Source organism: Bufo gargarizans, chromosome 3, assembly GCF_014858855.1.
Source record: "Bufo gargarizans isolate SCDJY-AF-19 chromosome 3, ASM1485885v1, whole genome shotgun sequence".
Lineage (NCBI taxonomy): Eukaryota > Metazoa > Chordata > Amphibia > Anura > Bufonidae > Bufo > Bufo gargarizans.
In genome coordinates, this window is record NC_058082.1 from 5,924,978 (window position 1) to 5,951,113 (window position 26,136).

Sequence of the window (26,136 nt, forward strand, 5' to 3'; positions counted from 1 at the left end):
TACTGAGGGCACTGTAGGGAGCCTTATTACCACTGGGGATACTGTAAAAAAATGAATATTTGAATATATGCAAATGATCCTCTAGGAGCAATGGGGGCGTTACCATTACACCTAGAGGCTCTGCTGTCTCTACTCTGACAGGGCCTGGCAGTGTAAATGTCATCCCACCGGGCCATGTTAAAGTGCAGAGGGCGTGGCAGTTACAGAGAGGGCGGAGCCTCTAGGTGTAATGGTACCGCCCCCGTTTGTATATAATAGAACATCACTTTTCTCAGCAGTGCGGGCAGATAAGAACATGGGACCCACACAGACGCCTTCAGCTGCTGAGCGCACGCAGAACAGGTCAGTGCTTTAATTGTCCAAGTGTCTGAGGGAGTCCTGAGGGATAGCTGAAGGCCTAGGGAGCAGTTTACCATCAGCTATGGACTTCATTGGGGGGGAGAAAGCTGGCACTAAAGTGCCTCGGGCAGTATCAAATCTGAACATGGCCCTGGCTCCACAGCAGTAGCAGGATGTAGTGTCACCCATCACACTGCCCGTCTGTGTATGAGGAAGAGCGGCCGGGAATCTGCTGTGCTCCTCCTCCTATGTGTGACACTACATCCTGCTACTGCTGCGGAGCGCCAGCGGCTGAACTGTCATCACGAGGAACTAGGGGAGTGTATAACTTCCTGTGAGGGGGCACATATCTGACCATTTCTACTGTGAGGGGGCACATATCTGACCATTGCTACTGTGAGGGGGCACATATCTGACCATTACTACTGTGAGGGGGCACATATCTGACCATTACTACTGTGAGGGGGCACATATCTGACCATTACTACTGTGAGGGGGCACATAGCTGACCATTACTACTGTGAGGGGGCACATATCTGACCATTACTACTGGGAGGGGGCACATATCTGACCATTACTACTGTGGAAAGGGGCACATATCTGACCATTACTACTGTGAAAGGGGCACATATCTGACCATTACTACTGTGAGGGGGCACATATCTGACCATTACTACTGTGAAAGGGCACATATCTGACATTACTACTGTGAGGGGGCACATATCTGACCATGACTACTGTGAGGGGGCACATATCTGATCATTACTACTGTGAGGGGGCACATATCTGACCATTACTACTGTGAAAGGGCACATATCTGACCATTACTACTGTGAAAGGGCACATATCTGACATGACTACTGTGAAAGGGGCACATATCTGACCATTACTACTGTGAAAGGGCACATATCTTACCATTACTAACTGTGAAAGTGCACATATCTGACCATTACTACTGTGAAAGTGCACATATCTGACCATTACTACTGTGAAAGGGCACATATCTGACCATTACTACTGTGAAAGGGCACATATTCTGACCATTACTACTGTGAAAGGGGCACATATCTGACCATTACTACTGTGAAAGGGCACATATCTGACCATTACTACTGTGAAAGGGCACATATCTGACCATTACTACTGTGAAAGGGCACATATCTGACCATTACTACTGTGAAAGGGCACATATCTGACCATTACTACTGTGAGGGGGCACATATCTGACCAGTACTACTGTGAAAGGGGGCACATATCTGACCATTACTACTGTGAAAGGGCACATATCTGACCATTACTACTGTGAGGGGGCACATATCTGACCATACTACTGTGAGGGGGCACATATCTGACCGATTACTACTGTGAGGGGGCAACATATCTGACCATTACTACTGTGAGGGGGGCACATATCTGACGCATTACTACTGTGAGGGGGGCACATATCTGACCATTACTACTGTGAGGGGCACATATCTGACCATTACTACTGTGAGGGGGGCACATATCTGACCATTACTACTGTGAGGGGGCACATATCTGACCATTACTACTGTGAGGGCACATATCTGGACCATACTACTGGTGAGGGCACATATCTGACCATTACTACTGTGAGGGGCACATATCTGACCATTACTACTGTGAGGGGGCACATATCTGACCATTACTACTGTGAGAGGGCACATATCTGACCATTACTACTGTGAGGGGGCACATATCTGACCATTACTACGGTGAGGGGCACATATCTGACCATTACTACTGTGAGGGGCACATATCTGACCATTACTACTGTGAGGGGCACATATCTGACCATTACTACTGTGAGTGGGCACATATCTGACCATTACTACTGTGATGGGGCACATATCTGACCATTACTACTGTGAGGGGGCACATATCTGACCATTACTACTGTGAGGGGGCACATATCTGACCATTACACTACTGTGAGGGGGCACATATCTGACCAGTACTACTGTGAGGGGGCAACATAGTCTGACCATTAGCCTACTGTGAGGGGGCACATATCTGACCATTACTACTGTGAGGGGGGCACATATCTGGACATAACTACTATGTACTGGCACAAAGGGGGAATAATTACTATGTGGGGGCATTAAGGGGACTGGGTGTGTATAGTTATGCTTTGGGTAGAGTTAGAGGCGTGGCCTAGTATGAAAAGAATATATATATATATATATATATATATATATATATATATATATATATATATATTTACAAGATGTTTTTTATTTACACATATATGTTTATATTTGTATGTGTGGTTTGGGGGCCCAGGTACATTCTTTGCTGCCTGTGTCCGCCCCTGCATGATGGTGATGTCATCACAGGTCCTTTACCACTGTGTCTCCTGTCCACTGCTGAGCTTTGCCCCCTCCTGCATTAATCACATGATGGTGATGTCATCACAGGTCCTTCATCACCTCTTCTCTCCACTGCTAAGCTCCGCCCCCTCTGTGCCGATCACATGACGGTGTCGTCCTTCGCTTTTGCTAATACTTGTTATCAGCCATTAGCAGAGCATTCCTCCTACTACCGATATATGGTAGGACGTGGACATAGAAGGACATGCAGACCACCACCCGGGACGGTGGGACATATGTTCTTGAAGAAATTGTAAAATCTCAGGTTTTCTTATGGAAACTTGGCAGAAATCTGAAGGCAGGTGACCTTTCTTATGGTTGCAGCACCCAGGCACCTGTGGTAATGGTGGCCACCGGGCACCTACAGGAGGCAGACGGGGCCCTCCTTCTTGTCACTCTTTTTTCGGATGAGATCCACAGCAGCACCAACGTGGAGGATCCGTCCTCCTACAAGACAGGACCGGTGGTGTCAACGCAAAACATGGACACCGGGCATTTATCAAACTGGTGTAAAGTAGAACTGGCCTAGGTGCCCACAGCAGCCAATCAGATTGCACCTTTCATTTTCCAAAGGAGATGAAAAAAGGTGGAATCTGATTGGTTGCTATGGGCACCTAGGCCAATCTCATTCATCACGGTCCCTTACTCCAGTTGTACGATAAAAAACGCTGCTCGTCTCTGGGTGATGCCCATGGCCCTAAGAGCATGTGAGGTTGTTATGGCAATGTGGGGAATGGCGCGGCCTGGGTCACTGGCCTGTCTGCAGCTCACAGGGGCCCCTCCTGCGGTTATCTCTGTGCTCTGCTCCCCTCCTGCAGTTATCTCTGTGCTCTGCTCCCCTCCTGCAGTTATCTCTGTGCTCTGCTTCCCTCTGCAGTTATCTCTGTGCTCTGCTCCCCGCCTGCTGTTATCTCTGTGCTCTGCTCCCCTCCTGCAGTTATCTCTGTGCTCTGCTCCCCTCCTGCTGTTATCTCTGTGCTCTGCTCCCCTCCTGCAGTTATCTCTGTGCTCTGCTCCCTCCTGCAGTTATCTCTGTGCTCTGCTCCCCTCTGCAGTTATCTCTGTGCTCTGCTCCCCGCCTGCTGTTATCTCTGTGCTCTGCTCCCCTCCTGCAGTTATCTCTGTGCTCTGCTCCCCTCCTGCTGTTATCACTGTGCTCTGCTCCCCTTCTGCTGTTATCTCTGTGCTCTGCTCCCCCCTGCAGTTATCTCTGTGCTCTGCTCCCCTCCTGCAGTTATCTCTGTGCTCTGCTCCCCCCCTGCAGTTATCTCTGTGCTCTGCCCCCCTCCTGCAGTTATCTCTGTGCTCTGCTCCCCTCCTGCAGTTATCTCTGTGCTCTGCTCCCCTCTGCAGTTATCTCTGTGCTCTGCTCCCCGCCTGCTGTTATCTCTGTGCTCTGCTCCCCTCCTGCAGTTATCTCTGTGCTCTGCTCCCCTCCTGCTGTTATCACTGTGCTCTGCTCCCCTTCTGCTGTTATCTCTGTGCTCTGCTCCCCTCCTGCAGTTATCTCTGTGCTCTGCTCCCCCCCTGCAGTTATCTCTGTGCTCTGCCCCCCTCCTGCAGTTATCTCTGTGCTCTGCTCCCCTCCTGCTGTTATCTCTGTGCTCTGCTCCCCTCCTGCTATTATCTCTGTGCTCTGCTCCCCCCCTGCTGTTATCTCTGTGCTCTGCTCCCCCCCCCTGCTGTTATCTCTGTGCTCTGCCCCCCGCCTGCTGTTATCTCTGTGCTCTGCTCCCCTCCTGCAGTTATCTCTGTGCTCTGCTCCCCGCCTGCTGTTATCTCTGTGTGCTCTGCTCCCCCCCCCTGCTGTTATCTCTGTGCGCTGCTCCCGGCCTGCAGTTATCTCTCTGCTCTGCTCCCCCCCTGCTGTTATCTCTGTGCTCTGCTCCCCTCCTGCAGTTATCTCTGTGCTCTGCTCCCCTCCTGCAGTTATCTCTGTGCTCTGCTCCCCTCCTGCAGTTATCTCTCTGCTCTGCTCCCCCTGCTGTTATCTCTGTGCTCTGCTCCCCTCCTGCAGTTATCTCTGTGCTCTGCTCCCCTCCTGCAGTTATCTCTGTGCTCTGCTCCCCGCCTGCTGTTATCTCTGTGCTCTGCTCCCCCCCTGCTGTTATCTCTGTGTGCTCTGCTCCCCCCCTGCTGTTATCTCTGTGCGCTGCTCCCGGCCTGCAGTTATCTCTGCTCTGCTCCCCCCCCTGCTGTTATCTCTGTGCTCTGCTCCCCTCCTGCTGTTATCTCTGTGCTCTGCACCCTCCTGCTGTTATCTCTGTGCTCTGCTCCCGGCCTGCAGTTATCTCTGTGCTCTGCTCCCCCCCTGCTGTTATCTCTGTGTGCTCTGCTCCCCCCTGCTGTTATCTCTGTGTGCTCTGCTCCCCCCTGCTGTTATCTCTGTGCTCTGCTCCCCCCCTGCTGTTATCTCTGTGCTCTGCTCCCCCCCCCTGCTGTTATCTCTGTGCTCTGCTCCCCCCCTGCAGTTATCTCTGTGCTCTGCTCCCCTCCTGCTGTTATCTCTGTGCTCTGCTCCCCTCCTGCTGTTATCTCTGTGCTCTGCTCCCCTCCTGCAGTTATCTCTGTGCTCTGCTCCCCTCCTGCTGTTATCTCTGTGCTCTGCTCCCCTCCTGCTGTTATCTCTGTGCTCTGCTCCCCTCCTGCAGTTATCTCTGTGCTCTGCTCCCCGCCTGCTGTTATCTCTGTGCTCTGCTCCCCCCTGCAGTTATCTCTGTGCTCTGCTCCCCTCCTGCAGTTATCTCTGTGCTCTGCTCCCCCCCTGCAGTTATCTCTGTGCTCTGCTCCCCCCTGCAGTTATCTCTGTGCTCTGCCCCCCCCTGCAGTTATCTCTGTGCTCTGCCCCCCCCCTGCAGTTCTCTGTGCTCTGCCCCCCCTGCTGTTATCTCTGTGCTCTGCTCCCCCTGCTGTTATCTCTGTGCTCTGCTCCCCCTGCTGTTATCTCTGTGCTCTGCTCCCCCCTGCAGTTATCTCTGTGCTCTGCTCCCCTCCTGCTGTTATCTCTGTGCTCTGCTCCCCTCCTGCAGTTATCTCTGTGCTCTGCTCCCCTCCTGCAGTTATCTCTGTGCTCTGCTCCCCCCTGCTGTTATCTCTGTGTGCTCTGCTCCCCCCCTGCTGTTATCTCTGTGCTCTGCTCCCCCTGCTGTTATCTCTGTGCTCTGCTCCCTCCTGCTGTTATCTCTGTGCTCTGCTCCCGGCCTGCAGTTATCTCTGTGCTCTGCTCCCCCCTGCTGTTATCTCTGTGTGCTCTGCTCCCCCCTGCTGTTATCTCTGTGTGCTCTGCTCCCCCCCTGCTGTTATCTCTGTGCTCGCTCCCCCCTGGCTCTGCCTTCCCCCCTGCTGTTATCTCTGTGCTCTGCTCCCCCCCTGCTGTATCTCTGTGCTCTGCTCCCCCCTGCTGTTATCTCTGTGCTCTGCTCCCCCCCTGCTGTTATCTCTGTGCTCTGCTCCCCTCCTGCTGTTATCTCTGTGCTCTGCTCCCCTCCTGCTGTTATCTCTGTGCTCTGCTCCCCTCCTGCTGTTATCTCTGTGCTCTGCTCCCCTCCTGCTGTTATCTCTGTGCTCTGCTCCCCTCCTGCTGTTATCTCTGTGCTCTGCTCCCCTCCTGCAGTTATCTCTGTACTCTGCTCCCCCCTGCAGTTATCTCTGGCTCTGCTCCCCCTGCAGTTATCTGTGCTCTGCTCCCCCCTGCAGTTATCTCTGTGCTCTGCCCCCCCCCCTGCAGTTATCTCTGTGCTCTGCCCCCCCCCCTGCAGTTATCTCTGTGCTCTGCCCCCCCCCTGCAGTTATCTCTGTGCTCTGCCCCCCCTGCTGTTATCTCTGTGCTCTGCTCCCCTCCTGCTGTTATCTCTGTGCTCTGCTCCCCTCCTGCAGTTATCTCTGTACTCTGCTCCCCCCTGCAGTTATCTCTGTGCTCTGCTCCCCTCCTGCAGTTATCTGTGCTCTGCTCCCCCCTGCAGTTATCTCTGTGCTCTGCCCCCCCCCTGCAGTTATCTCTGTGCTCTGCCCCCCCCCTGCAGTTATCTCTGTGCTCTGCCCCCCCCTGCAGTTATCTCTGTGCTCTGCCCCCCCTGCTGTTATCTCTGTGCTCTGCTCCCCCCTGCTGTTATCTCTGTGCTCTGCTCCCCCTGCTGTTATCTCTGTGCTCTGCTCCCCCCTGCAGTTATCTCTGTGCTCTGCTCCCCCCCTGCTGTTATCTCTGTGCTCTGCTCCCCTCCTGCAGTTATCTCTGTGCTCTGCTCCCCTCCTGCTGTTATCTCTGTGCTCTGCTCCCCCCCTGCAGTTATCTCTGTGCTCTGCTCCCCCCTGCAGTTATCTCTGTGCTCTGCTCCCCGCCTGCAGTTATCTCTGTGCTCTGCTCCCCCCCTGCTGTTATCTCTGTGCTCTGCTCCCCTCCTGCAGTTATCTCTGTGCTCTGCTCCCCTCCTGCTGTTATCTCTGTGCTCTGCTCCCCCCTGCAGTTATCTCTGTGCTCTGCTCCCCCCCTGCTGTTATCTCTGTGCTCTGCTCCCCTCCTGCTGTTATCTCTGTGCTCTGCTCCCCTCCTGCTGTTATCTCTGTGCTCTGCTCCCCTCCTGCAGTTATCTCTGTGCTCTGCTCCCCCCTGCAGTTATCTCTGTGCTCTTCTCCCCCTTAGTTCTAGAGGTCGGGGTGTCTTTTTTCTAGCTCTGTGTCCTGCAGCTGCTGGAGCCATTTTGTTGTAGCCTTCCCTCTAGTGGCTATGCTGGAGGGGGAGGGAAGCCGTGTGCTTCCTGCTGAGCAGATCAGGACGCGGGGGAGGATTCCATGGAGCTGCTGCTGCTGCAGGTAAGTAGTTCTGCTCGGCTGCAGGGCCCCTGGCTTTCCTTCCTCTGTCCACAGGCGTCTGCTCCTGGCTCCACGGATAGAGGACTGACGTTTGTCCTGCAGAACTGCCAGATGGGAGTGATTGTTCCCTCTAGAAGGGAGACACTAATGTGGATGAAATATAATTAAAGGGGGGATTTATCAAACTGGTGTAAAGGAAAACGGGTTTAGTTGCCCATAGCAACCAATCTGCGCCTAGAGCCGGGGTCAGCCGCCTTCGGCTCTCCAGCTGTCGTGAATCTACAACTTCCAGCATGCACACTTGCTTAGCTGTTCCAATAACTCCCATAGACTGACAGGAGGATACTGGGAGTTGTAGTTTCAGGTTGCAGATCCCTGACCTGGAGTCTCTGTGATGGGGAGACCAGTCTGGGTGGATGATGTCACCAAGCCTGGGTCCACGTCACGTTTTTGACCTATGTGTAACAAATGCGTTGGGAAAAAACGGATGCAAAAATGATGTTCGAGATGTTTTGAAGAGCGAGAGAAGGAATGGAGCGACCCACCTCAGGTAGTGTACAGCGGTGCCCAGTGAGCGTGGCTCTGATTCTCCCGATCTGATGGACCGCCGGGTAGATGGCGCCTCTCGCAGATGGGTATTTGCCGCATCAGCACAAGAAGGTCCCAACCTCCTCAGCTGTAGCCAAGAGTCTCAGGTCCTGGCTTCTTCAGATGGAGGAGGTCCCTCATGATGACATTCTAAAATCTGGGTCACGGTCAGATATGTGCCCCCTCACAGTAGTAATGGTCAGATATGTGCCCCCTCACAGTAGTAATGGTCAGATATGTGCCCCCTCACAGTAGTAATGGTCAGATATGTGCCCTTTCACAGTAGTAATGGTCAGATATGTGCCCCCTCACAGCAGTACCGGTCAGATATGTGCCCTCTCACAGTAGTAATGGTGAGATATGTGCCCCCTCACAGTAGTAATGGTCAGATATGTGCCCCCTCACAGTAGTAATGGTCAGATATGTGCCCCTCGCAGTAGTAATGATCAGATATGGGCCCCCTCACAGTAGTAATGGTCAGATATGGGCCCCCCTCACAGTAGTAATGGTCAGATATGGGCCCCCCTCACAGTAGTAATGGTCAGATATGTGCCCCCCTCACAGTAGTAATGGTCAGATATGGGCCCCCCTCACAGTAGTAATGGTCAGATATGTGCCCCCCTCACAGTAGTAATGGTCAGATATGTGCCCCCCTCACAGTAGTAATGGTCAGATATGTGCCCCCTCACAGTAGTAATGGTCAGATATGTGCCCCCCTCACAGTAGTAATGGTCAGATATGTGCCCCCCTCACAGTAGTAATGGTCAGATATGTGCCCCCCTCACAGTAGTAATGGTCAGATATGTGCCCCCCTCACAGTAGTAATGGTCAGATATGTGCCCCCCTCACAGTAGTAATGGTCAGATATGTGCCCCCTCACAGTAGTAATGGTCAGATATGTGCCCCCCTCACAGTAGTAATGGTCAGATATGTGCCCCCTCACAGTAGTAATGGTCAGATATGTGCCCTCTTCACCTTAAGTTAAAAATATATACTCCCCTAGTTGCTCCTGATCACAGTTCAGCCGCTGACGCTCCACAGCAGTAGCAGGATGTAGTGTCACACGTTGCTGGTCTGTGTCGGTGGCGGAGCACAGCAGATTCCCGGCCGCTCCTCCTCATACACAGACGGGCAGTGTGATGGGTGACACTACATCCTGCTACTGCTGTGGAGCCAGGGCCATGTTCAGATTTGATGCTGCCCGAGGCACTTTAGTGCCAGCTTTCTCCCCCCCAATGAAGTCCATAGCTGATGGTAAACTGCTCCCTAGGCCTTCAGCTATCCCTCAGGACTCCCTCATACACTTGGACAATTAAAGCACTGACCTGTTCTGCGTGTGCTCGGCAGCTGAAGGCGTCTGTGTGGGTCCCATGTTCTTATCTGCCCGCACTGCTGAGAAAAGTGATGTTCTATATACAAACGGGGGCGTTACCATTACACCTAGAGGCTCCGCCCTCTGTAACTGCCACGCCCTCTGCACTTTAACATGGCCCCGTGGGATGACAATTACACTGCCAGGCCCTGTCAGAGTAGAGACAGCAGAGCCTCTAGGTGTAATGGTAACGCCCCCGTTGCTCCTAGAGCATCATGCAGGCATGTATGAACATGGGCCCAACACAGACCGGCACTGATGGGGGGTGTGACGCTTTGCGATACTAGGAAATCGCAAATGCGCCATATCAACATAGAAATATAGAAACCTAGAATGTGTCGGCATCTAAGAACCATTTGGCCCATCTAGTCTGCCCAATATACTGAGTACTATGGATAGCCCCTGGCCCTATCTTATTTCACAATCACAAAGACAAAAGAGCCTTCACTAAGAATCTTCTCTTTTGACTAAAAAAGTAATTCACAGAGCAGAGGTGCCATTATCACCACCTTGTGACAAACCTTTCCTGCCCATGCCAAGTTGAGTACCCATCCATCTAGTTCTCTTGTGACAGAACCTCATAAACCTGGTCTTGCTGCAGCCATAGTATCTCCAATACCAGCAGGGGTCTCACACCTTTAGCCTGGGCAGCGAGCTTCAGAAGAAAAGGACAGATCCTTATCACACAGCTGGTTGGTACAGGAAGGAAGATGACCTGAAAGTCCCCTTCAATCCATAAGCTTCATATTTTTCCCATATTTTCCTAATATTTCATGGGTTATGGAAATGTGAAAGGAACCATCCTTTCAGAGATGGTTTTGGTTCTTCTAAGCCACCTTCTAGGAAACCCGCGGGCAAATCAGAGATTCCCGCTCTGAGATATAAAGGTTCTCGGCACCCTGTATTATCTTCTAGTCGTATTTGTTATCAGATGATGCGTAAAATTGTTCTGATTATCAATATCAACTATATTTCTTGATTGGACGTACGGGATATGGAGAAATGGGCAAAGCAAAGATTCTGCCAGGTTTTCTCCCTATGGGGCAAAGGACTGCCCCTGTTCCAATTACACAAGGCTGGACCTGAACGTGTCATAACCACTCCCCGCTTCAGAGTAGGTAAAAACAGTGACACACTCAGGTCCTGCGTCCTTCACCTACCATCTGACGTCGACTAACATCACGACCGCCCGCAGGACACGGGCACCTCACCATCTTGGATTATTCTACAAAGACTTTGCCTATTACTGGACTTTACCACGGTAATTCTGAACTTAGACATTCTATTCCCTTCCACCTCTAACTATTTCTATCCAAACCAATCTGTTCACCTGGCCGGTAGATTTATCTGTCAGCTTTAATATATATATTTTTGTGTATAGTTTTAGAATAAAAACTAACGATTTCATCGTTCCAGTTTTGCCCTTGTTACTTGATGACCTGATCTATGCTAAGAACTCTGTCCTCAGAAGACATACTACCAAATTGTGTTATTTTTATAAATTGTTAATTTACTAGCTCGGTTGCAAATAACCGTTTCGTCCCTTTAGGATTAGCTAGCCGGGGTCTCTTCGCCCCGATTCAATACGAAGAGTGGTGGCAGCAAAAAAAACAACGTCTCCTTGTTTTTTTCTTTTAAATGGGTATTTATCGCGATACATTTCTTAATATCGTTATTGTCTGAATATTTTTGATATCGCCCAACCCTAGGCCAGGTAGAGGAGACAATTCCTCCTCAGGTCCGAGGTACTACTCCTGACAATGGGGTTTATAACCAGAAGGACTCTTCTGCCTCTGAGAAAAAGCTTGAATTCTGACGTCGATGAGCTGCCAGTGGGTGGAAGAGTCTTTTTACGGCTCGCTGGTTTCTAGACATAAGAAATGACTACAAAATAGAATTCTCTTCTATACCACCCCAAGACAGTCTTCTGTCAAACCGGCTCGCTTAGAGGAGTCTATTCTACAGTTCATACACATGAAGGTATTGGCAGAGGAACCTTCTACAGAAATAGGATTAGGCGTCTATTCCAAAGTGTTCCTTGTACCCAAACCAGAACTGTAATAGAACTTAGATTTCTAATTTATTTGCAGGAAAAGGTTTTGCATGGAAGCTATCCGGGATACTCTGACTCTACTGGACGATTTCCTCACTATCGATCTAAAGGACATGTACCTACATATTACTACTTATCTACTCTGCAGAAGATCCTTTCCTGTGGCTGTCTAGGTAAGAGAAAAAAAATCACTCACAGCTCACACTTCATTCCTATTCAGCAATCGTCTGCTCGTCAGTGGAGGAGACACATTCACATGCAGAGATCTCCTCCACAGTATAGGGCGCAGTGATCACTAATGCCATCACCCATCCCCATACAGAAGGGATCCTTCCTGACAGTCGCCTGCTCGTCAGTGGAGGAGACACATTTACATGCAGAGATCTCCTCCACAGTATAGGGAGCAATGATCACTAATGCCATCTCTCGTCCCCATACAGAAGTGTAAAGGGGCCTTAAGAGGGTATGATAATAATTCCCTAGAATGTAGAAAGGTCATCAATTTGAGATCGGTAGGGGTCCGACTCCCGGTGTCCTTTCTCAGGAGGAGTGTCCTTTCCATAGCAGCTCTCGCCCTATCAGAGCTCAGGGGGCATGTCCTTTCTCAGGAGGAGTGTCCTTTCCATAGCAGCTCTCGCCCTATCAGAGCTCAGGGGGTGTGTCCTTTCTCAGGAGGAGTGTCCTTTCCATAGCAGCTCTCGCCCTATCAGAGCTCAGGGGGCGTGTTCGTTCTGCTGCAGTGGAAGAATAGAACAGAGAATGTGCATCCACCTTAATGGGGTGGACAGAGAAATAAGGAAAAGAACAAACAAGAGGAGGCGCTATAAATACAGATTTTATTGGAGAACTCACTGGCCATACTAAAAGTTTCATCACATGCCGTATTCAGATCTATGTGTTGGTTTGAAAAATGCAAAATACTTTTCTTGGGACAATCTTTTTAAGGAGCAAAGATTCATCAGCTTGAAACGCAGACTTCTTGGCTAATTTGGTGACCAGTTTATCCACCTTATGTGGGGATTCCACGTTCTTCCGATTCTTTGAGGACAATCTTATACACAACATGAAATCAGGAGCCAAAGTTGGGGTTTTTATCCGGTTTTGTCCAACTTGGTTCAAAAATAATTTTCGGGTCGAGTTGACTCTGAAGAACTGTAATGAAAAAGAGAACCACCGCACACTCAGAGTTCTATGTTTCACTTATGTTTGGATCATGTCCACTCCACTGAAGCACCTCGTTATTTGGACTTTGAGCGCATCCCCAAATTATCTAGGTCTGAAGAACTTTAGTCTTTTTATGTGGAAATTCGATGAGGGCATCTTCATTCACTGCGTCCTTGGGAGAGTCATCAGCTCCGTAACTTCTTTCAATCTCAGAGCTTTATTCTTGTGAAAAACCTGTTCAGACTCCTCTTGTTTAGAAGTGTCCCCTTCGGAGAAAGGCTGGGCACCTGCAAGAAACGGCATTAGTATGGGAAGACATACTGACGTCCCACCCTGTCCCTTTAGGAGCGCACACACCTTAGACCGCACACTGGCTTGGCTGCCCCAGAAATTACAGATATGGAAAGGGTCCCAACTGTGCCCCTCTTCCTGTAACACGCGGGATGCTGCCCTGTGGGAGAACGCAACTAGAAATGGGGCAGGTCCACTCCTGGGGGTCACATCCAACGGTGGGGTGTGCAACCCATGTTTTTCCTGCCTGCAAGGAAGGAGGAGAGACTCTCTGAAATTTCTCCAGTTTATTTTGCACTTGTTTTCGTCATCTTGTTTTGAGTGTTTTTATGTATTTTACTTCTTATATTAAAACTTTAATAAGTTTGTTCCTTGTCTGCTCAAAATAATTCTATAGTGTTAACCGTATGACTCCCAGAGAACAGCGGGGCGGATGTAATAAGCCGGTAGGCGGTGTAAACGTTGAGATAACAAACAGGGCGACTTTATGTTTTGGAGTAAATACAGGAATCTGAGAGGGAGGATAAAGACCCACCAGGGTTATCACAGGGGCTCGGGCTGGATGATAAATCTGGTACATGACTTCATACCACCAATGGGTTGACTTACCTTGCCATAGAATTCGAAGCCAAAATTTTAGTGCAATTTTGTAATTTGCTGCATTTCGAGCCACGCCCACACTGTAAGCCACACCCTCTTTTGAACATGGGACAGAGAATTATTCTTTTAGGAATCAGTATGTGTAACATGAGCTACGAGGTTGGCACACCATAGGCCACAATTCAGATGTAGCCCTCTGTGTGCGCTGTATCTACGCATGTTCAGCTGACAGCTGTCCCACCGCCATCCATACACATGCACACTTGGATCTGCTGAGTGTCCATGAGTTAAAAGGATCGGACATGTTGAAAGCCAACTGCCTGACTGCACTACCCTGACAGGAGCACCCATACACATGGTCAGCCAACATGAATATCCTATGCATAAGCAGCGGAATGCTATATTTACTTTATCGCAATGGTGGGTGATTAAATATCATATTATGATCAGCAATGTATGTCCCCTCCGTTGAATGCTGGGAGTAGTAGTCCTTTATAATCAGTGATTCTATACTTCATGTAAGATCTTCTTCCAAATGGGATTTTACCCTCAATCCTCTGTTTCCCCTCAGGTTTCTTTGTAAGATGATGGTTCTTTCCATCAATGATCCACCAAGGATGGACCAAGACCGATACCTCATGGCTACAAGGATATTAGACCTCACCCTGGAGATCATCTCCTTGATAACGGGAGAGGTGAGAGTCTCACATGACATCACTCTTATCTCTAGTAATAAACCAGGTAAATGTCTGGAAAGGTGGAGGCTTCTTACAATCTCTGTAGTGATCGGCGTCTCCCCATACTCAGGATTACACAGTAGTGAAGAAGTCGTCTGATGAGTGTGTGACACCCCGTGCGTCAGGAGGACGGAGCAGGACCCAGAGCACCATCACCGAGCCTCCACCTCATTCACTGATACATGAGCAGAAGATCCTAGAACTTACCAACAGGATCACTGACCTGCTGAGCGGAGAGGTGAGCGCTGCTGGGAATGCTAGGACATTGTACAATAACGCCAAGGGAGGTGTCTGGTAATGACTGTATCATTGTGTTGTCAGGTTCCAGTAAGGTGTCAGGATGTCGCTGTCTATTTCTCCATCGAGGAGTGGGAGTATTTAGAAGGACACAAGGATCAGTACAAAGATGTCATGATGGACAGTCACCAGACCCTCACGTCACTGGGTAAGAGGAGACCTTCCTGATAGAGGAGAGTCCAGGTTTAGGGGTCACCTAGACTCACCCCTCTTCTGATCATCACATATAGACAATGTATACAGTCTCTGTGTATATTTCCTATAGATGGATCCAGTCAGAGAAATCCACCAGAGAGATGTCCCAGTCCTCTGTATTCCCAGGACTGTCCAGACGAGAAGCTGAATGTCCCACTGGATCATCAGGACGTCTTGACGGATAATCACCAGATCCTCACATCACTGGGTAAGAGGAGACCTTCCTCATAAAGGAGAGTCCAGGTTTGGGGGTCACCTAGACTGACCCCTCATCTAATCATCACATATAGACAATGTATTCGGTCACTGTGTATATTTCCTATAGATGGATCCAGTCAGAGAAATCCACCAGAGAGATGTCGTAGTCCTCTATGTCCCCAGGACTGTCCAGAGGAGAAGCCGAATGTCTTACTGGTTCATCAGGACGTCTTGACGGATAATCACCAGATCCTCACATCACTGGGTAAGAGGAGACCTTCCTCATAGAGGAGAGTCCAGGTTTGAGGGTCACCTAGACTGACCCCTCATCTAATCGTCACATATAGACAATGTATTCAGTCACTGTGTATATTCCTATAGATGGATCCAGTCAGAGAAATCCACCAGAGAGATGTCATAGTCCTCTATATTTCCAGGACTGTCCAGAGGAGAAGCTGAATGTCCCACTGGATCATCAGGACGTCTTGACGGATAATCACCAGCTTATTACATTACTGGGTAAGAGGAGACCTTCCTCATAGAGGAGAGTCCAGGTTTGGGGGTCACCAAGACTCACCCCTCATCTGATCATCACATATAGACAATGTATTCAGTCTCTGTGTATATTTCCTATAGAAGGATCCAGTCAGAGAAATCCACCAGAGAGATGTCCCAGTCCTTTGTATTCCCAGGACTGTCCAGAGGAGAAGCTGAATGTCCCACTGGATCATCAGGACGTCTTGACGGATAATCACCAGCTCCTTACATTATTGGGTAAGATGAGACTTTTCAGATTATAAAGGAGAGTAACGTTGCACAGGGTACAAATTATCAATACCCAATCGATACTTTTGTACCGGTATCAATTCGATACCAGGATTTGCCTTTTACCGATACTAGGCTGTGCTACTGCGCAAAACCTAGTATCACAGAACATAGCACGCACTGCTCTCAGCGCGCGCCATGTTCCCTCGGCAGCAAAGGTGGAGAAGGAGTCTCTCTCTCTCCCTCCCCCCTGTGCCGATGCTGCCACCAATGACAGGAGGAGGGGAGGGGCTGTGGCCACTGCGCCACCAATGAAGATAACTCGCCCATTAATATAGATACAGGAGGCTGCAGAATCAAATAGCAGGCACCCGACCTCTATGACAGGGAGCTGTGATCCGCGGCAGATAACCCCTCAGGTGCCGCACAAAGCACAGGGAGAGTGTAAGATCTTATTCACCCTAATAGAGCTCTATTAGGGTAAATAGGACAAGGGTTCTAGACCCTAAGGGGAGAAATAGTTATTAAACAAATAGTTAAAAAAAAAAAAAATCTAAATATTAAGTATAAATAACTCCCTGCGCCGTAACAGTAAAAATAAAAACTGCGCCATTCGCCATTTTGTAATCCACTTGTCCCCCCCAAAAATAGGATAGGACTGTTCGATTATGGGCCGGACGTTTCATAAAATGCGGAATGCATGCAGCTTTTTTGATGTTTTATTTTTTTCGCATGGTATCGAATAGTATCGAGTATCACAATACTTTTTTATGGTATTGAAATCGAATCAAAATTTTTGTTTCGTGACAACCCTAAGGCTGGGTTCAGACCTGAGCGTTCTGAAACGAGCGCTCTGTATGCGCGATTGTACGGGCGTTTACAATCGCGCATACAGAGACAGGCGTGCACACATTGTCGCGCGTTCCCGAATATCTATGTGCGGGAACGCGCGACAAACGCCCAAAAAAAAGCTCAAGCACTTGTTTGAGCGTCGGGCGTTTTACAGCGCGATCGTACGCGCTGTAAAACGCTCAGGTGTGAACCATTCCCATAGGGAATCATTGGTTCTTGCCTGTTGTGCGTTTTACAGCGCGTAGGAACGCGCTGTAAAACGCTCAGGTGTGAACCCAGCCTAAAGGAGAGTCCAGGTTTGAGGGTCACCTAGACTCGCCCCTCATCTGATCATCACATATAGACAATGTATTCACTAACCTAACTCCTTGTTTCCAAAAATGAAGCTACAAATCTTGGACAAGTGTAGAATCCAGTCAGAGCACCTCCACTTGGTGTCACAATGTAAGGGGAGGGGAGGAACTCCAGAATGACAACAGAAGGAAAAAGACCAGTAACTAAGCCTCAAGGCTTAGGAAAAGGGAAACGGTCACCACTTGTGGAAACCCTAGACCTAGCCCTGACTCCTGACAGTATAAATAGACCCTGAAGGTGGGAATATTCATACACCGTAAACCTAGGCCCTGGTAACCATGAATAGCCCTAGGAGTAGTGACAGGGTCTGAGACTACTGGTTCCTTCCCAGATGAACGAACCAACGTCTCCCTGAGGCCTAGTAAACAACAAGCTAATAGGAACAACAAAATACAAGGAGAAGTACACTTATCTTTAATAGAAAATGGATGAGCAGGAACTCGGATGAGGACAACACACCAGCTCTTCCAACTCCAGGCAGAGAATATCAACCGCATGGTATGAGGTGTGAGTCCAGACTTAATAGAGGAGCAGTAATTACCACAAGCTACACCTGACACAAGAGGTGTGGTCATTACCAACAACAATAATGCAACAAGTGAAAACAGAGAGGCTGTCGGATAACCTCACGTGCTGTCAGTCTCTCAGGTCTTCTAACCTCTGTCACGGGAGGGACCGTGACACTTGGTCCGTCACAACAGTAAAATAGACAAATCATCAGGTCCAGATGGTACAGCTGATAAGTCTAAGTCCTGAAAACCCGGCTCCCCCTTGCCCACTACTGATTAACATATTTTGAACTCAGTGGTGAAGGGGCATAGAGATGTGGTGCCAACATTCCCAAAGTGAGACTGGAATCTCTAGACCTGGGGAAATGTTTGATGTTTGTTGTTTATCTGGGCTTTTCAAAGGTTTTTAATGCTGTCAAATCACTGATTATATAAGATGACAAACAAATCACTTCTGTGCCACGTAAAGGTTGGTACATAAGATGAGAATGCGAGGACTGGGAGAACATGTATGTAACTTCAACAGTAACTGTCTCAACAAGAGAAAATAGAGGGTGGTAAATACTCATATTGGGTCATAGTCACCAGTTAGGTACCACACGGAGCAGTATTGAGTGGATCACAGTTATTAGTGGGTTACCACAGTAATGGAGGGGGTCACAGTTATTAGTGAGATACCACAGGGGGCAGTATTGGAGGGGATCACAGGTATTAGTGCGTTACCACAGGGGCAGTATTAGAGGGGGTCAGTGTTTTTACTGGGTTACCACAGGGGGCAGTATTAGAGGGGGTCACTGTTATTACTGGGTTACCACAGGGGGCAGTATTGAGGGGATCACAGTTACTAGTGGGGTACTACAATGATATCAATGATTTTGTTTCTTTTTCAGGTGTAGACAGTATGAGAAGTTCCTATGGACATCTCTATTTATCTCCCTATTATGAAGTAGAGGGTAATCCAGCACGGATTGGCAAGAAAGAGCCTGTCCACAGACTTCTCAAAAGTTTTGAATGTTTAGAAGCTGGAAAACAATTCAAAACGAAATCTCATCTATCCATACATACAAGAATTCCAAAAGAGGAAAGAACTTTTTTATGTTCTGAATGTGGGAAATCTTTTTGTTCAAAACCAGATCTTGGAAAACATCAAAGACTTCACATGGGAAAGAATCCTGAATGTGGGAAGTGGATGACTCAAAAATCACATCTTGCCGATCATCTAAGAACTCACACAGGGGAGATGCCATATATATGCCCTGAATGCGGCAAGTATTTTAGTAGGAAATCCAATTTTATAGATCATCTAAGAAGCCACACAGGAGAGAAGTCATTTTTATGTCCTGAATGTGGGAAGTGTGTTAGTCGTAAATCACATTTTACGGAACATCTAAAAAGTCACACAGGGGAGAAGCCGTTCTCATGCTCAGAATGTGGGAAGTGCTTTACAACTCATTCACATCTTTCTAGACATCAGAGAAGCCACACTGGGGAGAAGCCATATTCATGCGTTGAATGTGGAAAATGCTTTATGCGTAAAGATTATCTTGAGAAACATCAGAGGAGCCACACAGGGGTGAAGCCATATTCATGTTCAGAATGTGGGAAATGTTTTTCCCAGAAATCACATCTTTTGAGTCATTTACAAATTCACACAAGGAAGAAGTTGTTTTTCAGTTAAGGATGTTATTGAGAGACATCAGAGCATTCCTACAAGAGAGAAGGCATTTTCAGGTTCATATCGGTGGAAATGTTTATCCAGAAATCGGGTGTTGTTGGGTATTGGAGAACTCGCACAGGGAAACAGCCATTTATAATGCTCAGATTGTAGGAAATGTGGCAAGTGTGGATCTCTGTTCTGTCACCAACAAATATCAGTGGGCGTAGTAAGTGCAGGGTGAATATTATCATGTGGGAAGATGTAATGGGGTCTTCTCCCACAACTGGCTGACCTACAGACCAATGGACAGCCACCTAGAGGTACTTAAGGCACCTTTCCATGTGATTTATGTCTGTTTTCACATGTACTGACTCCTGCCTGTTTTTCCTGCATTTTGACCCTTCAATGTCTGATCTTTGCACTAACCCTGTGCTACTCCCAGTGACCTCATACTGTTTACTGGATTTCACTAATATTCCCTGCCCTGACCTCGGCCTGTTCATGACTAAAGATTTACTTGTTCCTTTAGTGTTCCACATCAGTGTCTCTTGACCCCGTGGGTCAGCCATCACTTGAACAAAGACTACTCAGAGAGGTAGCGGCCTGGTGGTTCCCTTGCATCAGAGAAAATAGGGGTTAAAGGGTGAACATAAAGGGGGCCACTTAGATAACACCTTTGGGAGTAGAACCAAGACAGATCTGTTGAAGCTACGTATCCCAATGACACTGATATTTATCTGAGGTCAGTGAGTGTTAGCCCATAGTATGGAAGACGACACCGAGGACAAATGGACTTCATTCTCTGATATCAAATACTTGACACAATCCATGCTATTCGAAAGAGCAAATCTGTGACAACACAGGACCCATTACATCTGGACTAAAGGAAATCCAGCCAGTAGAGATGATGTAGTTGGACCTGAGATGAGCAACACATTCACTAAACTCTTCCAGAATTTCTAATTGTTAGGCCCCATTCACACAAACGTATGGCCTCTTTGCCCATGTTGTGGACCACAAACAGTCCGCAATACACGGGCACCGTCTGTGGGCACTCCGGGCTGCAGTGAGGACCCATTGACTTGAATGGTTCTGTGATCCGCAACATATGGTAATAAATACATGTCCTATCTTTTGCTGTATGTTGAAGATCGCAAACCCTTTCATGTCAGTGGGTCCACAGTACAGAGTGCACACAGCCAGTGCCCGTGTTCTGTGGACCCGTTGTTTGCGGTCCACAACAGGTGCATTGAGGCCATAGGTTCCTGTGAATGGAGCCTAAGTGTTTGGTAGCAATACTGGATGTTATACACCTGTGGCAATGGACTGATTGACACACCTGAATTCAATGACCCAGTATTTTACTACACATAGTGTAGAGATAGAGTTGCCTGCATGTTGTTGGCAGACTGCTTTACGTGATATTTCTGTGGGTATGAAAACCTCTTCTTGATATTTTTTTTTTTATGGTATTTTCATAAATATTATAAAATATAAATTGCTCAATTTTTAGATGGAGACGGTGCAAGCAAAAAAAACCTCAATATTTATTACCCTGATTTTGCAGTTTACAGAAGTACCCCATGCTGTATGGGCACACTGTGAAGCTCAGAAGGAAGGAGCGCCACATGGTTTTTGGAGGGCAGATTTTGCTGAAATGTTTTTTGGGTGCCATGTTACATTTGAAGATACCCTGAGGTACACGCACAGTGGAAACCCTCAATAACTGACCCCAGTTTGGAAACTACACCTCTCTAGGAATTTATCAAGCAATGTATTGAGTGCTTTGACCCCGCAGGCATGTCATAGAATTTAGAAACACTGGGCTGTGAAAATAATTAATAGATTTATTTTCCAATAAATTGTTGCTATAGCCCCAACTTTTTCATTTTCACAAGGGGTAACAAGGTTAACAGGAGGAAAATCACCCCACAATTTGGTGCACATTTGCTCTTGAATACGGCAACACCCCCTCTGAAATGCTCCCCCATATGCCTGGGCCCCTCACACACAATGTACTTACCTCACTTCCCAGCACCCATAAAGCATGGCGCTGCTGCATCTCCCTGTCGTGCGGATGAAAACATCGGGGGGGGGCAGCCAATAACGGGCGTTGACAGGGATGAGCCTCCTTAGTGAAGCTTGTCCCCGTCGCTGCCTGCTATTGGCTAACCCCGCCCCTTCGACGCCGGATGTTTTCATCCGCGGGACAGGGAGATGCAGTGGCGCCAGTGCTTCAGAAGCCACGCAGGTGCCGGGGAGCAAGGTAAATACATTGTGTGTGAGGGGCCTGGGCATATGGGGAGAATTTCAGGATAACCCCTTTAAACTGCTGTACGGGCACACTGCAGGGCTCAGAAAAGAAAAGGCACCATGTGCATTTGAGTCCGGGTTTAGTGATTTATACAGCACTAGCTGACAGCTGCAGAAGCTCTGGGGTGAAATAAAAAATAAAACACCAATAAATGACCCCATCTAGAATTAACCAAAGGGTATAGGGAGCATTTTGACCCCACAGCTGTTTTGCAAAAATGAATTCACAACAGATGGTGCAAAGTGAAATTTGTAATTTTTGCTGTTTATTAAACTGTCATCTCAGAAGTGCAGTGTAATGACATATGAATGGAGGGACTACTTGTAATTACACTATGCCACTGCTCCAGAGGAGATGACGTGTAATTCAGAGGAAGCAGTGCTCGCATAAAGCGTGTCAGACTCAGTCCTATTTGATATTGATGACCTATCCCGAGCATTGGACATCAGTATGTACTGGCTGCACAACCCCGTTCACCCTATAGGGCAGGCATGTAGGGTAACATGCTTTGATCCCCCTGTTATTGTCGCTGCCATTAATCACAAGATTTATCTGCTGAGTGTCGTGGATTTACTAATGTTTTCTGTGACTGTTAGGGCTCTTTCACACGAGCGGATGCCGTGCGGGTAATCCGCTGCGTGAAAGAGAGCCAAGCCCCGTTCCGGACGGCAGAGACACGGAGCAGTAACATGACTGATAACACTCCGCGCCTCTCTGTGAGATAAAGTTGTCACCGTGATTTTGTAGCAAAAAGATCACAGAGAGGCACGGAGCGTTATCAGTCATGTTACTGCTCGGTGTCTCTGACGTCCGGAACGGGGCTTGGCTGTCTTTCTCTGAGCGGATTACCCGCACGGGATCTGCTCGTTCGAAAGAGCCCTTAATGTTCTAGAGGATATGACTGCCCAATAGTGATGAGCGAACTTCTGTTTTAAGTTCGGCGTCTAAAGTTCGGCTTCCGGTTAGCGGAGAATCCCGATATGGATTCCGACTTCCGTTGTGGTCCGTGGTAGCGGAATCAATAATGGCCGATTATTGATTCCGCTACCACGGACCACAACGGAAGTCGGAATCCATATCGGGAACCATATCGGGATTCTCCGCTAACCGGAAGCCGAACTTTAGACGCCGAACTTAAAACAGAAGTTCGCTCATCACTACTGCCCAAGTATATTTTAATTCAGGTTCTAAGATTCTCAAGGAGAAGACTTATCCCTTGTCTGCTCTGGAGACCTGAGTGATGGAGCAATATATCAATGAGAACCTGAGAGGAGTGTGAATGTGACGGCATGGCGTGATTACGTACTCCTCCCTCCTTTTCCTGTGATGCCCGTGACCCTGCCATGTCTTACCTCTGGTGGTGTGTGAAGCAGATGGAAGTGTTGCAGATTCTGAACGGTGGAGTGTGGAGCTTGCTTGGCCCCTTAAGACAGCAATGCAGTAGCCATCTGCGGAGCTAAGGTGGCCGACTCTGCTCTGCACACGGTGTTAGATTATAGCAGGCATGCTCAACCTGCGGCCCTCCAGCTGTTGCAAAACTACAACTCCCAGCATGCCCGAACAGCCTACAGCTATCAACCTACAGCAGGGCATTGTGGGAATTGTAGTTTTACAACAGCTGGAGGGCCGCAGGTTGATCCATGCCTGGATTATAGGAACCCTGGATGGGGGGGGGCAACGCAGAGCTGAACCAAGAAGCAAGCATAGAAACCTTTTGGGGTCCCCACTGCGCTCCACCTTATGGTCCGGTCCGGACACATCAGGAAATGGTTGGACTTCTGCAGCCTATGATTGGCTAAATTACATTCACAGCCATTTCCTTCTGTGAAGACAGGACCAGAAGGTGGAGCAAAGCAGGAATCAGTGATTACAAGTTCTGGAATTTAACCACTTCCCTAGCGTTGCTGGTATGCTCTATCTACATTGGTGGTAGGGTCTTTAAAAGTGGTGTCCACTTCATAGCGGAGTGGCCACCATAGCCGCCAGGTGCTTGCATTTTTAAACAGCGGACAACTGGGGCTAATATCTGAAATCTCTATAACACCAATCTCAGACATTTAGCCCCTCAGATGTTGTGGTCCAATGTGACGTCATCTGAAGGTTAAAAAACCCAGAAACGTGAGCTTCCTGGGCAGGAACACCTTACCCTCACTGAGATCAGGGAAGCTAATCCTTAGCAGTAATAGTGTTACGACCAGCAGGTGGGACCCACTGGTCAAACCAGAGACGGTCAACACAGAGAATCCAGACTAAGGGATGGCAGCCACTAACCCCTAGGGTGTTATTCACCACTCTTATAGGAGGCAGGACAGAACGCAGCAAGAGAGAAACTGAACCACTGCCTACAGGATTAGCTAATATGGTTGACAGCTGACTCACAGACTCAGGTAACGCTCCAATAGCTCAGGTTGCTGTTAGAACCACAGTTAGTGTGAACCGAGTACAATAGAAGATACAATGGTGAGAAGTGGTATAGCAGAGAAGACTGGAGTAAAGGCAGCAGATGATAGTGATTGTCAGAGGCAGAAGCTGAATGTGGTCAGAGACAAACCCGAGGTCACAAGCCGGTATCAGATAGTAGTGTGGAATAGAGGATCAGACAGGTCCAGTAGTCAATGCAGGTGGCAGGCCATCAGAATGGTCCAACACAGAAGATCAGAACAGACCACCTTTGCTATTACTGTTAGTAACTCAATGCTCAGGCCTCTTCCTAAGCTGCCATTTAAACCTGTAACCCCGCTGAGGGGCCATGCTGGGAGGCAGGAAGCACGCGCCCCTGGACACATAAATGACAGGAAGTGGGGACGGCAGCATGGCCGGAGGAGGCGTCTGGCCGGCGTGCACCTGCCCCCATCTGGCAGAGACAGCAGTGGGCAGTGTAGCAGGAGATATGACAGGTGAGGAGGTATGGCAGAAGGCCCAGGCCTAACAAATAGGCCAGAGCCTGTACAAGGCTTCTAGGCCTATTACTGCTATTCTAATGCAGGCCTGCAGGTGGCAGCACTGCATTGGAATGTACTGAATTTTGTATTCCTTAATACAGACGTCCCCAACCGCCGGGCCGCGACCCAGGATCGGGCCCTGGAAGATTGTTTGCCAGGCTGCTGTCACGGCCACGGTTATGGCCGTGACTCCTTGGGAGCCGCATACAGTTGCCTGCGGTTTGGGTAGTTGTTTCAACCGCAGCTTGAGGCATATTGTTGTTTTGCCTCAAGTGCGGTTGCCGCGGACAACAGTGATGTGTGCGGTTCCCTGGGAGTTGTGTGCGTGTGTGTATGCACGTTTGTATGTCTGGTGTGCACTTTGTGTTGTCTGGTGTGCACTTTGACACTTTCCCTTCACTGTGGCTGCCCGTGGCAACGTTTGGTATGTTGTACATGTGGTGGCAGTGTCCTGGCCTTCGGGCTGTCCCCCAGGACGGTTGCCACCCATGTCGTTGCCTGCGGCAACAGCCACAGTGTGATCTTAGTTTGGTAATTTCCCTTTTATGTGTTTCCCTTCTGTGGTGCTGGAAGGGTTAACTCCCTTCCCAGTGTGTGTGTGTCACTGGGTGTGTCCGACTGTGGGGTGTGGCTTCTTGGCCTATAAAGCCTCACTGTTAGTTCAGGTCTGGGGGTTGCTTCAGTCATGCTTGGCTGGAGCAGACTCCTTTCTATTCTACCTGCCAGTGAGAGCCACCCCTGTGGTCATAAAGAGAATGTCACTTTATGTTTTATGTCATGTTGTATGTGATGTCCATGTGATGTACTGTTGGGACCTTTGTTCGTTTGGTTTGTGCAGCTAATGGTTCTGGATTCTGTGTGTGCTCAGGGATCCAGTCAGCAAGGCTGTGGCAGGTTGGTGGAACTCCTTAGTTCACCTGCCATTTCCATTAGTCTGTTTTGGTTCCCCTTTTTCCCAGCAGCTTGGCCATTGAGACTCCTGCTCCTCCGTACCTTGGAGGAGTAGGTCGTCTCACCCAGCTCCTAGCTGAGGGATCTGCGGAGGGTAAGTCAGGGCTCCGAGGTTCCTGCGCATGGGTCCTCCTACCTTAAAGGTCGGCCCATCCAGGTAGGAGTTAGGGTCAGGTTAGGGATGCTTGAGGAGCTGCTCCCTATCCTGTTCTCCTGGCCGAGCAGCCACAACATCATCTGGCATCGCACGGCTGAGGGTTTTCCCCATCCTCAGCCGTGACAGCCGCAGAGGAGAGAGGAGCGGAGACGCCAGGCGCATGCACGCCCGACGCGCACATCAGAGTCAGTGAAGAGGGAGGGAGGGAGGGAATCCCTACCATGATGCGGCCGCCGCAGAGTCCAATAAAATGAGCGGGCTTTGACGCTGCCCGCACCACTGCCACCAATGAATGTGTGGCTAATATTAAAGTAGGAATTGGGACGGGGGAGGCTTACCGCTGCGCCATCTCAGCTAGTGTGCTTGGCGAATGGCTGCCTCCTCCTCCTCCTGAGTCTTGTGTTCAGGCGCAGGTACCCGTCCCACACACTGCAAGATTATTAGCCTGCCTCACAATAAAGGCAGGCAAAAAAACATGTATCAGGCAGCCAGCAAGATTTGGGGTTAATGTGACTCATTAACTGCAATGTTGCCAGTAGCCATAATTTGAGAAGATGGGGTCACCTATTATTAATCTGAGGTACATAGTGCTATTACATTAG

At 48.9% G+C, this 26,136-nt stretch overlaps 1 protein-coding gene across 5 annotated transcripts in view; it reads left to right on the forward strand.

The window, feature by feature from the left end:
- The window catches only part of LOC122932112 (gastrula zinc finger protein XlCGF57.1-like), a 43,200-nt gene extending 22,407 nt beyond the window's left edge, over window positions 1-20,793 (forward strand). The window contains exons 2-11 of one of the 5 annotated variants that reach the window (XM_044286342.1): window positions 279-342; window positions 11,589-11,724; window positions 14,178-14,301; window positions 14,414-14,581; window positions 14,665-14,788; window positions 14,906-15,043; window positions 15,161-15,298; window positions 15,415-15,552; window positions 15,670-15,807; window positions 18,404-20,793. In XM_044286342.1, coding sequence (XP_044142277.1) covers window positions 14,191-14,301; window positions 14,414-14,581; window positions 14,665-14,788; window positions 14,906-15,043; window positions 15,161-15,298; window positions 15,415-15,552; window positions 15,670-15,807; window positions 18,404-19,191 — 1,743 coding nt within the window. In that variant the 5' untranslated portion in view covers window positions 279-342; window positions 11,589-11,724; window positions 14,178-14,190 and the 3' untranslated portion in view covers window positions 19,192-20,793. Of the gene's footprint in view, window positions 1-278; window positions 343-7,291; window positions 7,539-11,588; window positions 11,725-14,177; window positions 14,302-14,413; window positions 14,582-14,664; window positions 14,789-14,905; window positions 15,044-15,160; window positions 15,299-15,414; window positions 15,553-15,669; window positions 15,808-18,403 lie in introns of those variants that run through there. The other 4 variants (XM_044286344.1, XM_044286338.1, XM_044286337.1 and 1 more) reach the window with 4 other exon arrangements.
- Window positions 20,794-26,136: the final 5,343 nt, after the last annotated feature.